The sequence below is a fragment of the Dreissena polymorpha genome, chromosome 15, assembly GCF_020536995.1.
Source record: "Dreissena polymorpha isolate Duluth1 chromosome 15, UMN_Dpol_1.0, whole genome shotgun sequence".
Taxonomy (NCBI): Eukaryota; Metazoa; Mollusca; class Bivalvia; order Myida; family Dreissenidae; genus Dreissena; species Dreissena polymorpha.
Window position 1 is genome coordinate 5,332,808 of NC_068369.1, and position 13,757 is coordinate 5,346,564.

General features: G+C 34.2%; 1 protein-coding gene across 3 annotated transcripts in view; it reads left to right on the plus strand.

Moving 5' to 3' along the window:
• The first annotated feature begins 5,763 nt into the window (after positions 1–5,763).
• Positions 5,764–13,757, plus strand: part of LOC127860580 (uncharacterized) — a 77,054-nt gene continuing 69,060 nt past the window's right edge. The window contains exons 1-5 of one of the 3 annotated variants that reach the window (XM_052398718.1): positions 5,764–6,043; positions 8,502–8,711; positions 8,996–9,083; positions 9,264–9,423; positions 9,885–11,959. In XM_052398718.1, coding sequence (XP_052254678.1) covers positions 8,592–8,711; positions 8,996–9,083; positions 9,264–9,423; positions 9,885–9,942 — 426 coding nt within the window. In that variant the 5' untranslated portion in view covers positions 5,764–6,043; positions 8,502–8,591 and the 3' untranslated portion in view covers positions 9,943–11,959. Of the gene's footprint in view, positions 6,044–8,501; positions 8,712–8,995; positions 9,084–9,263; positions 9,424–9,884; positions 11,960–13,757 lie in introns of those variants that run through there. The other 2 variants (XM_052398719.1, XM_052398715.1) reach the window with 2 other exon arrangements.

The following is a 13,757-nucleotide window of genomic DNA, read 5'->3' on the forward strand; positions in this document are numbered from 1 at the left end:
GGCTGACAGCGTCATAGTAAACAAACATGGAGCGTATTTTTGGATTGGAATTACTGAATTGTGACAAACAATGGATTGCTAGCAAGTATCTGGAGTTAATAAAACATATGTAAGTAGATTTAATTGATAATTTCATAACTATTACATATTACACGGGGATATTATTAAGCAAAACTTTGAAATATTTATTTCCGAACTCAGATGTCTGCCTTTGTTAAAATTTCTATATAAAAACCAATTGCGGAGATAGTCATTAAGAAAAATTTAAAGATTCAAGACCGATGCAGACATGAATAATACATATCTTTTTTTCTAAACATTCATAATTTTGTTATGAATATTTCTTATTTTAATCTCATTTTTAAAGGTAATGCAAAAATCTATAGCCTGAATAAAGTTTGTGATTTTATATAAATTTGGCCCGGAAATATTTATAAGCGAACTCAGTACGAATTTGGGTAGATGCTCACTTTTTGTATGAAAATGTATCTGGTTTAATATACAACGTCATTGTTTGTTTTTATTAATATCTTTATTTAAAATTCGCTTTCAAGCTAAAACAAAATATCTAGCCGGAAATGAATTTTGTGGATTTTGTTATTATACATGAACGAGTACAGGAGATATTACCGGTAATTGGCGTAAAGATCGCGAACATCTGTAAGATGTCAGAACATGGGAGAGTTTTTTTTATTGAAAATTGCATACCTGCTTTTGCCTGTAACTTTATTTTTATTTAATTAGTAAAATAACATTTTACCGGTAAAATCAAAATCTAAGGCAAAACAAACACTGTTTCTGTTATTTTCCCAATATTAACTTTACCGATTTCTTGCTTTATTTTATTTTATTAATAAAATATAAATTTACGATAAAAATGTTTAATATTTCACATATGGAGCCTTAAGTAAAATTAAATAGTTCCAATAATGTTCGATAAATTCCACAAAAGTATTAATTGTTTTATTAAACTTTCATTTTCAAGTTAAGATTTAAAATTAACACTTAAAACTCAAATAAAATAAGTGAAGTTTTTCTTCGTTAATTACGGATTGTCAAATTTAAGCAAGATAAATGGTCTTAAAAAAAATCTGCGAAATCATTACTTCAGTGAGAGACGATGTACCAAGGGTGGATTAAAAGTGTTATTTGGTATGACTGTGACGCCACATTCTTCACATGTGTAGACGCCTTTATTAAGATAAGAAACCATGCGTCACCTTCAAATAACATGTTAAATGACAATCAACGCCTTATTCATGCTGAGTTAAATGACTCTTAAAAATGCAGATGAACCTTGTTTCTATTAATCACCAAATAACGGATAAAAACTTATTTATTAAAAAAAACAAACTATTATGTGATGATCAAATCGATAAGAGAAACAATTTAAGTCTTCAAATATATTTAATATAATCGCTTAAATTGTTCAGGTACCTATACCAACATATTCAGGTACCTATACCAACATATAGGTATCCGTATCGTTATTCAGTGCCGTAATGGCGGCGCATGCGATTATTCAGGGGCGGTAATCCGGGAGTTATCGATTACTGGGATTGTCTTTAGAGTACTTTATGGATGTCGTCGACTAAATTGAATAAGATACACAGAATTATAACTACTTTTGATAATTATGTGTTATTAAGAACCGGAATCGTGTAATGTGTTTTATTTTGGAGCACGTTGTTTTCTACAGAAGTCGGCGCGTAAAAAAAAGATAAATAGTATACATTTTGGCATATTGTGTTTATATGTTATTTGAATTAAATATTTAAGAAACCAATCACCATAATGGATTGTTAAATCATTTTTTTTTCTTTCGTGAAAGAGAAACGTGATTCTGACAAAGGAAGTATCATTTTATGTTATACAATTGTTCAAAACAAAATAAAGATCTTCAACAGGAAGACTAGTATAACGTTATTAAGCAGCATGCTCCGAATTATACAATTATATATATATATATATATATATATATATATATATATATATATATAATTATATGATACATTTATACGATCTGAAGAAGCATATATCCGCATTTATGTTATAATGTAACATAAAAAATATAAATATATCAAAATATGAAATGTAAAATACCTTTACAAGCAAATCTTATAATTTCAGTGACAAACCAGACCCGCAAGAAATCCTTGTGACATAAGTTACGAATACCCTCGACAGCGCTAGCCGTTTATTGTTGTAACTATAACAGGTCCCAGTTTTGACCAATGCGGCATTTCAGAAAAACATTTTTAGAAACACTTTACAATGGTACATAAAACAATATTTTTCCTCTTTACTTCGTTGTTTTAAGAGCAATTTTTTTATTTAGCTACACAATTCGTAGTGTGTCCGTAATTTACTTCCGGGTTATTTTTTAATGTCGGCATGTATATTATAGTTTAACCGAATTTATACAGCTACATACGGCACAGTCCGCTTCTCTTCGTTTTCCTGTAAAAAATGCAGGCAAATTCATTTTAAATTATTAATTTATTCAAGAGCATATGTTAAACTGAGCCTTATATTGATCGCCACGGTACATGAACTATGAAAAAGTCATACATTATAGCGGATAACCTGTTCTTCCAATGTCGCAATTTATCAATTGTACACACACAATTTCAAAAAATCTGTAAACTATCAAACATAAAATTATGTTACCAATTGCCAAAATCTTTTCAAATAATCCATACCTTGAAACACCTGCTTTCTTCAAATTTTCGACAAACACGTACTGTACTAAAAACAAACAATATATTATTTATTCGTGTTATATTGAAATAACATCTTAAGAAATATTCACGAAAGCAAGGTACAGCTGGCTGCCCAAAATGCATTTAAAATATATTCAAGATTGCTTTGTTTGCAAGCCAAACGGGATGGGCATTTATTGAAAGGAACCATTAAGGAGCCAATTACAAAAATATCTTATTTTGTTTAAGATTTTTACTGTATAGTTAAACAAAATCTTCGCTAAGTCATTTATTTGTTCGCCTTTTTTCACCATAGTGAGTGCTATCTACACTTTCTGTATATAACGAGGTAAAGATAAATAATAAAAAAATATTTGTTGACTTCCATTTTTAGTTACTGAATATTTACACCGATTCTTTGTAAGAATAAGCAACGGACCTTGCTTGTATGTCATGGTGATCTCACATTACTAAATGTAATTATTAAACAAGAGGGCCAAGAAGGCCCTAGTTCGCTCATCTGAGAGGAGTCGGTTCATTCAATCTTTACCAAACGTCAAACTTGACCTAGATATTGTCCAGACAAACATAATGGTCATGTTTCATCATTATTGAACCAAAACTCTGACATATGGAGTGTTTTTGTTTTTGTAAGATTTGACCTGGTGACCTATATTTTGAGTCGACCCCCCCTTACCAAACATCAAACTTTGCTTACAAAAATAAATATTATGACCAAGATTCATAAAATCTGAAACAAAATTGTGACCTCTAGAGTGTTTACAAGGATTTTGTATAATATAATGAAAATTTGGACAATCTAAGGGCTATAATTATGGCATTAATTATGTGATATATATAAAACCAATCTTTGTACCAAGTTTTATGATGATTGGGCAAAAAATGTGATTTCTAGAGTGTTCACAAGCTTTTTTTACTATATAAATATAAGAAAACTGCCCCCCCCCCCGGCAGCCATGTTATTCAACTGACCGGAACCATTTTCGAACTCAACTGTCATATCATGGAAACAAATGTTCTGACCAAATTTCATGAAAATTGGGCCAAAAATGTGACTTCTAGAGTGTTCACATGTTTCACTATATACATATAGAGAAAAAAGCCCCGCCCACTGGCGGCCATGTTTTTTCACCGATCTGGACCATTTTCGAACTCGTCCGAGATATCAATAAAACCAATGTTTTGACAAACTTTCGTGATGATTGGGAAAAAATTGTGACTTCTATAGTGTTTACAAGGTTTCTCTATAGCCAAATAAAGAAAACTGCCCCCCCCGGCAGCCATGTTATTCAACTGACCGGAACCATTTTCGAACTCAACTCTCATATTAAGGAAACAAATGTTCTGACCAAATTTCATGCAAGTTGGGCTTAAAATGTGACTTCTAGAGTGTTCATATGTTTTCACTATATACATATAGAGAAAAATGCCCAGCCCACTGGCGGCCATGTTTTTTCACCGATCTGGACCATTTTCGAACTCGTCCGAGATATCAATAAAACAAATGTTTTCACCAACTTTAATGATGATTGGGCAAAAACTGTGACTTCTAGAGTGTTTACAAGGTTTCTCTATATCCAAATAAGGAAACCTGCCCCCCCCCCTCCGGGCAGCCATGTTTTTTAACTGACCGGAACCATTTTCGAACTCAACTCTCATATCAAGGAAACAAATGTTCTGATCAAATTTCATGAAAATTGGGCTTAAAATGTGACTTCTAGAGTGTTCACATGTTTTCACTATATACATATAGAGAAAAATGCCCCGCCCACTGGCGGCCATGTTTTTTCACCGATCTGGACCATTTTCGAACTCGTCCGTGATATCAATAAAACCAATGTTTTGACCAACTTTCATGATGATTGGGCAAAAATTGTGACTTCTAGAGTGTTTACAAGGTTTCTCTATAGCCAAATAAGGAAAACTGCCCCCCCCCCCCCTGGCAGCCATGTTATTCAACTGACCGGAACCATTTTCGAACTCAACTCTCATATCATGGAAACCAATGTTCTGACCAAATTTCATGAAAATTTGGCCAAAAATGTGAATTCTAGAGTGTTCACATGTTTTCACTATATACATATAGAGAAAAATGCCCCGCCCACTGGCGGCCATGTTTTTTTTACCGATCTGGACCATTTTCGAACTCGTCCGTGATATCAATAAACCCAATGTTTTGACCAACTTTCATGATGATTGGGCAAAAATTGTGACTTATAGAGTGTTTACAAGGTTTCTCTATAGCCAAATAAGGAAAACTGCCCCCCCCCCCTGGCAGCCATGTTATTCAACTGACCGGAACCATTTTCGAACTCAACTCTCATATTAAGGAAACAAATGTTCTGACCAAATTTCATGAAAATTGGGCCAAAAATGTGATTTCTAGAGTGTTCACATGTTTTCACTATATACATATAGAGAAAAATGCCCCGCCCACTGGCGGCCATGTTTTTTAACCGATCTGGACCATTTTCGAACTCGTCCGTGATATCAATAAAACCAATGTTTTGACCATTTGTGACTTCTAGAGTGTTTACAAGGTTTCTCTATAGCCAAATAAGGAAAACTGCCCCGCCCACTGGCGACCATGCTTTCCAACGGACCGGAACCACTTTTGAACTCGACCAACATACCATTAAGGCAAACATTTTGGCAAAGTTACATGAAGATTGGGCATGAAATGTGACTTCTACAGTGTTTACAAGGTTTTTCTTTTTTTTGACCTAGTGACCTAGTTTTTGACCCAGCATGACCCAGTTTCGAAGTTGATCGAGATATCATTGGGACAAATCTTCTGACCAAGTTTCATGAAGATCCGAAATGAAATGTGGCCTCTAGAGTGTTTACAAACCAAATGTGGACGACGGACGGACGGACGGAAGACGGACAAAGACCGGTCACAAAAGCTCACCTGAGCGGTCAGGTGAGCTAAAAAGACGCAACTTTATGTTTATATACTCAATGTAAACATTCCTACTAATAAACAGACGTTAAACAATGGAGAACGGGTTTACTGCTTAATACAAATCACTTTTGATAGTGTATGTCAATGGTAAATCATAACTAAAATCCCATTAGTATGCAGCTTTTTTCGCGTACTAAATATTTCCATAACTAACAGGGAAAATAAAAACTGGAATCCCATATTCAATGTGCAAATTTCAACTGCGAATTCTCGGAATGTACGACTTAAAATAGTTTTCTGATTTCTGAAATGAAATGTAGAGTACGTATGAAAGGCGTATCTGAAAAAAACTTATAAAAATGAGTATGTTGGGAATACATCAGTTGGAAACGGAATAGTGTATACTTCTGCCAAGGTAAAAGTATTGTTTATCGTTGATTACATATAGCGGTCACCACTTACGTGTTATTTTCATATATCTGAATAGTATTTAACCCGAATAAACAACGGTTTTAAAACAAAAACTGCATTGCTAAGAACAATTAAATTTTCTCAATATGAAATGAAGTTCGGATTTAAACAAAATAAAAAAAAAATTGTTATCATATATGATTGATATTCAATTATATCGTATCAAAAATATATATTTAATATATCTATTTCTAAAACGAAAACACAGTGCGGTTTCAGTTTCGGTTGTATGGGACTATTTACTTCCTTTTTAAGGTACAGTAAACACAATTTATCGAAACTGTGGTACTTCTTCGTTATTGTGAGTATTGTACAGTATATATATATATATTGACGATGACTTTTCTATCACGACATTAATCTTATACACGCAGACGACGCTTAGTTAAAAATAGGGATGCAAGAGGTTACAAAAATCATTAACCGGTTAACCTTTTTCCGTATTCGGTTATTAACCGGTTAACCGAAACGCCTTAAGTAGTTAAAATGAGTTAGAGTAAGTAAAAAATGCTTTGAAAAGTTGGATGTGCTTGGTAAAGTTGCCGATATATTTCGTTGAATTTTGGAAAGGTAAGTAAATCCAGATCTAAAATCGTTTTAAGGCATTTTGAATTAAAATATATTTTGGTAAAGCAAAGGAGGTATTGCCATGTATGTTAGAAAAACCCTGGTTATTAATATTCAGGATTTATTGAAATATGGCTATTTAAAGTCGACGATGCAGGGATTTGTCCCATATTTAGCACTTTATTTACAATTTTTTCAAGGTATGCCAGTGAAAAATTTTTTGCACCGTCAATTATATCAACAAATGTCCCCGAGTAACATATCCGCCAGGGTTTCTTCAAAAAAATCGTATTGGTGATTTATTTGAAATAATTGTGGAGTAAATGATACTATTACGTAGAAAACAAACACATAATGTCCTGAACACTTGCACTGGACTCACTCAATTGTTCAATCCCCATTGACTGTCATAGATAATACACCTTATGTAAGTTTATACATTCTGACACTATTTAGGGACTCCTACGCTAGATTTACTAATGAAAGGAAAACGCTGAACATTTTTGGAATAAAAATGATTAAATATAAATATATAATAAATATTAATTAATAAATATGGTTGTATCCTTGCCAAATTCTTACGCATGAAAGCTGATCATGTATACATTTTCGAGATGTTTGGACTTCAGCCGGCTCACATATTTTGAAATCATAATTTCATCAGTTATTACATAAATACATTATCAATTTGAAACATTGGACACGAAAATTACTTGTTTACTCGAACATTAGCTGACCAAAAAGCGAGCTCATGTTTATTATTAGTTATCGAAATTATGCCCAATGGTTCTCTCAGTATGCGTTTTACGCTCAAATGGAAAGTACGTCCTAAATGTTAAAATTTGCTGAAATCTGGCTGTATATATTTCTTCAAGTCTTGGGGCTTGAGCAGAGGAGAACTGTGTGTTATCTATGCAAATACACATAAGAAGGAGGCGTGAATTGGGTTTTGAAAACTAAAGTTTACATTTTTAATACATCATTACCAAAAAAGAACGAATAATTCGATTTAAGTGTTTATGGTCTTTCCTTTAAGGGCGGGCGTTTGTATATCGTAAGGGCATTATGTACCATCGATTTTTTGAGTATGTATTTCCCTTTAAATAATACTTGTCTGAAGAATTTAACATTTATGTGTTAAATCATATGAACAAATTGTCCGATTCTATTAAACTTTACATTCAGCATCCCTCCCTACAGGATTGGTATACACATTGTTATTTCGCTCAAGTGAATTGCCATGGAGTTTTTTCCCTTTGAATAATAAATTATTTATACCAAATTAACCCATTGACAAAGGGAGTCATCCGAGTGCATTCATCAGTTTCTGTGATATTCTTGTTAAAATATGAAATATTGGCTCGTAGATGCATATCCAATTAAGTGGAATCAATTAATGTAAAACGTCGAGAAGAATGTTTAAATTATTACTTTGCGTAGTTCCCTCATTTTTTGGAATAAGAACTCTTACACAATTTGTCATTTAATATCACAAATTGATGTATTTTAAGAGACATTCTTTCGATTCCAATCCGTGGTAAATTAAAGATAAAAGTACTTTCTATAAGTTTAATCTTGGAAAAAGTGTCTGTATAATTGTAAAATTGTTATTGAATATACAAAAAATGAAACTAAAGAAACTATATCAGGAAAGATATTATTGGTGTATCCACTTCTGTTACAGACAAGCTACAATAATCATTGAAGTTAGAGTCCATTTTGAAAATGCATGCGACACTTTTAACTTTCATCCAAATACAAATCATTTATTTTAAAACAGAGACTTTGTGTAGAATTTTAATAGCCTCAACGTCAACACTTGCTTTTTTCCACAGAGAGTGTAGCAAGAAAGATCGATATCAATGCAGATCGAAACGACCGAGTCGTAACTTGCCGGTAGCGTATTGTTACCCATCGTTTTATAAATGAGTGAGTACAAAGAATTGGTCAGTGATTTGAAACTGGGAGAAACGTTATTCCAGCAAGCTGAGGAAAGCTCGAAGTTTTGTGACGTCGTCATCGTATATGGCCTGCCAGATGACATGGTAAGTCTGAATTGTTGCCATATGGTGTCCCTATATGGGAATTGTGAATGTTAGTAAGAACGGAATACAAGGTCGCTCCCAGGTGCAATTCTTTGCAAGCGTTGAAAACTATATTTAACACATACACGTAATAAAATCATCATCACCAACACATATATGACTAAATCTGAGTGACAAACTTGTTTGCTCTTACGCTGTTCCCCATGTAAAATTTAAACTAGTAACGTAAGTTGTTAAATATTTAATTTGCCTGAATCACACAATCAAACACAAATATCTTTCAGGAACAAATCTGCGTCCACTGGTGTGTGTTGGTACAATGTCCGTACTTTGAAGCCATGTTCAGAAGTGGATTGGAAGAAAAGCAACAGGGTATTGTACTTGCCCCTCGTTTATATAAATGAAAATAAATTGGAGTAAACCATTTATTTACGTACACATAATTTATTTTATCAACATACACGAATTAGGATGTGGTGATTGGTGATGATGGAATACATGTAAGTAGCTAATAAATTAACAATGTAACATACGCTTTTACTTTATTTTTAGGAAAGATATTTATTACAGAGTCTTTACATGAAGAAGCTGTATGCGCAGTGATTGGATTTCTTTATAAAGGAGAGGTGAATTTGGAGTATCGACTTATTGGAGACGTGCTAAATGCGGCGGACTATTTCCAGTTTGGTGACTTGCATGAAGTTTGCAAAAGGTACTTGTTAACTGTGCCATTGACAACAGAAAATTGTGTTGAGCTTTTGACGATAGCTGGTCGTTACAATTTTGAAGATATACAGACGCGTGCAATTACATACATAACTAACAATTTGATTAAGATTATTGAACACCCAGCCAATAGTAAAGCTATGACTGATATAATTATGACACAAATATGGGACAAAGCGAACCGTGACAGGAAATGTCAAATGACCCTTTATAATTTCTGCCGAACCTGGCTGTGTTGTGATGTAATGAATCGTAAAAAAACATTTGAAAACTTGTTCTGCTCTTTAAACCTTAACGAAACGAGTCACGAATTCTTTCAATCTTTATCATATGACTATGTCCAAACGTTTAAGAAATGTCGTAAATTTTATGTACATGTCAACAGTCAAAACTTTCAAACTAGACTAACATTTACAGCGGACACAATTGGCGTTGTTTTACTTGTAGCCAAGATTCCTCAGCTACACAAATCAGGAGGAATATATGCATACGCGATAGGCTCTGAACGTTGGTCCTTTCTTACCAGATTACCGCGGGAACTACGAGAATTCGACAACAACAAATATTGCATTGGTGTTGACCCACTTGGGAAATTCATTTACGTTATTAGGCAAAGAGAGCACTATATCAGTAAACATTCAGCTGTTTTGGAAATCCCTACTCATAGATACGATTGTGAACAAAATACGTGGGAGCTTGAGACATACACACTTAATATTAAGGATAAAAGACAGGTCAGTATTGAAGGAATAGTTTGTGATAAAACTGGGCCATTACTTATAGCCGAGACGGTGATGCGTAAACGGCAGTATAAAAATGTACAATTATTAGCGTGTCGCGAGAACACGACCCTTGTGGAAGTAGCTTTAGTACCAAATATTTGCAAACGATGGTACAGTAGTTGTGATATAAAATATTGTGTTGTTGGAGACAGTTGTATTATATTGTTGTGTACCGATATTGAAATTGGACAAAGGACAATTAAAATATCAGTAACGAATACAAACATGCCACAAACTAATATTTGTAAAACGATTAAAGAATCGTATATTGGATACAATGCCAGGTTTGAAACCAATGAAATGTTGTACTCAAACGGGGCACGTGGCATTATTTCCCGTTTTGGCAGCGAGCATCACAGACAAGTGAGTCTTTCGCCAGTTCAGTGTACGACAGTTGAAGGCGAAGTTCTTTCCAGATACAGGGCCGATGAGGAAGGGCTGCAACTAAATAACATGTTAACGGGAAATGGTGAAAATGTTGTCTTCATATACGACAAGCACACACAAACGTTACGAGTTATTGACTGCATCACAAAGGAACAGCATCTGGCACCACCGTTTCCATACGACTTCCAGGACTGCACATTGGTCCATGCGAACCTGGCGGCCAGATTACTTAAGTGTCGCATCGACTGTCCACATTGTTTGTTTGAAATCAAATGCGATATTAATTAGTTTTGAGCACGAAACGGATACATAAACACGATATAATTATGGAAGTGGGGCATGCTAAATAATGCGATAGAACTGTGTCTGTTGTCATTATTAAATATGTCGCATGCTGGCAAGGATGATCCGTCTGTTGGTGCCCAACATTTATATATTATTGTGTAAGTTTGTCCTCGCGCAATGTGTACTATCATCTGTATCTAAACTGATGACATTAACTCAAAGCTTATGGACACATCTGAATCCATCGATTGAAAGGGTCGCGAGGTCCCTGGGTTCAGTATGCTTATATGCAATTAAAAAATATATATTCAAGACCAATAAACCAGTCGAATGCTGAATATAAATGTAAAATATGTTTTAAACCTACTTGCACTATTGTTATTCGTTACCAGACTGATACCATGAGTCCCGATGAGAACTCTTAATAGCTGTCAGCAGATTCCAATATTTGAAACAATCAGAACCGCATCAGTATAATTATTCCGCTGCAACTAAGACCTGACGAGGACCGATCTAGCAGTCCATGACGAGAATCTGACAATTCCATGTGTGCAACCCTAGTCTTGTCCAATACAAGTTATAGGAAAAAAGGCAACGTGTCAATGAGTACTGCGTCGTGCGATTGCGTAAAATATAAAACTAAAGCTGTTACAATCGATTAAATCTTTGAAAAACAAACTTTAATATTATTTGGCTGTAAGAGCACTTGTTATTTCAAAACTAGTTTTACTACTAATTTTAGTTCACCCAGATATAATTTCCACTGGAAAGAGAGTTTACATACGTAACCGTCTTCCTTCAACACATGGCGGTAACGATTCAGGATTTTCGTGAAATGACTGATTCACTTAGGGACTTCACGAAATTCCTAATGTTCTCAGGAATTTCGCGAAATGACTGAAAATATTGACACAATTTTACACAGTTTTACTAGAGGCCTTTAAGAGGATTCAGGAAATGTGTGAAATGTCCTTGTTTGATTTTAATGATTACATAATTATAATGCTTTCTGTTTAATAGTGTAGTTAGAAGTTAAATGATACCCTTGTGAACACGTATTGATTAGTTTGTTTTTTGTTTCGTGTATTGAAGTGTGTATATGATCTTATATACAAATAAGTCTGATCAGATCGCATACGGTGTAATGACTTATGTAAATAGAACTCACTGAACATACAAAAATTGGCTTAACCGCGTTTATTTTCCATTGAAAGACTATTCAACGAGCACAATCGACATATTCAATATATAGATGACTTCTCTTAAATGGTCGCTTAATACTAATATTCGATGTTTTATAAGTCTGAAGGTAGTTCCCGCTCTGCTCTGTTGAAGACGAACATACGGAACATTACTGAAGTATATAAGAAATTTAACAATATATGATTCTGTCAACAATTGACATCAACTTCGCGCTTAAAAACCAGGCTGAGCATAAATAGTGTGTAATTACTGGTGACGGAGAACATAACTATGATTATACTTAGGTTGATAGCAATGATTCATAAGTAGATGACGATGGCAACATCCTTAAGTGTTAATTAAAAGCTTGAAAAAAGTCAGGTATACTTGTGCACTACATTTTAAAGTTTTTATAGCATACTATTTAATCGAACCGAACATCATCATGTTGTTTGTACGATAATCATTCCAATATACGGTATGACCTTCGCAATCGTGTTCCTGTGAGCGATGTTTCTACAAGTCATGTTTGCCATTATTGGTTAATGAACTTGACTTGGATTGATTAGAGCGCGCACTTAAACCAGTGAACTAACTGTTTGCTTTGTGGTAAGTATTATATAAACACACTATCTGAATCAGAGGTTTAGGACGAATTGCCGTATAAAAAAACAACAACAAATAATTTAACCGAGCTTAGATTCGAAGGTATAAATCCCGGATTATAAGTCAAGTGCTTTACTAACAAAGCATGCCTTTTTAAGAGTTTGCACATGATGTTTAATTTATTTATATTTGAGCATGATATAATTCGCATTGAAATATTATATGGTAAGCAGCACGTTCAAGTGTCACAGGAACTACATTTCGTGTTCAATTATGTTTGACAGATCCATATATTTATTGTGAAAATAGTAAATCCAGTTAAGCATCTTTACCACGAATTAGCATGCATATTATATTGTTTTTAAGCTGCCGAAAGACTGATATGACGATCGAAACATGTCGTTCATAATAATGAAAGCTGTCGAATCACTGAATACGACGATCAAAACATATATTTAAAAATAGTGAGAAAATGATTAAAACTTGGTCGCAAACGGCTTGTCTTACACTAATGGGATGAAATAGATTCAGATTGGACATGCTAGCACTCCCTGTTCCATGTGCAGCAATTGTCGGCTTCACCATCCGAGAGAATTATATCACTATCCCGTACTTTGGCGCCGCGTTAAGAGAAATGAATATGATATATTAAAGAATTAAGCAAAAGGCACAACTTCAATGCTAACACCGTACCGATTTTATTAGATATATTATATAGCCAATGAATTGGATGGTATAAAGATTTCATGTTGAAATTTTCCAACGTCTAAGAGTAATAATCCGGAAAAGCGAAAGTGGACGCATCCTTCAAAGTCACTAACGCCGCCGACAATCCTAGAAAGCCGCATAGGCATGTTGATACTAAACCGAAGATAGATCTGACGGTAAAAGTTAATAGTCAAGTATGTCAATAAGTGGTTACAAAGCCTGATCGGATGAAATAGGGACAATTGACATGACGCCTTATCTATGATCGCTCAGCCCACTAGAATTGATCCACCAATCAGCTATCGATTAATCGGGCGCACTCGTTAGCAACGACCTGTCCGCCATTTTCTAGGCAAGCTACATGTTTAGG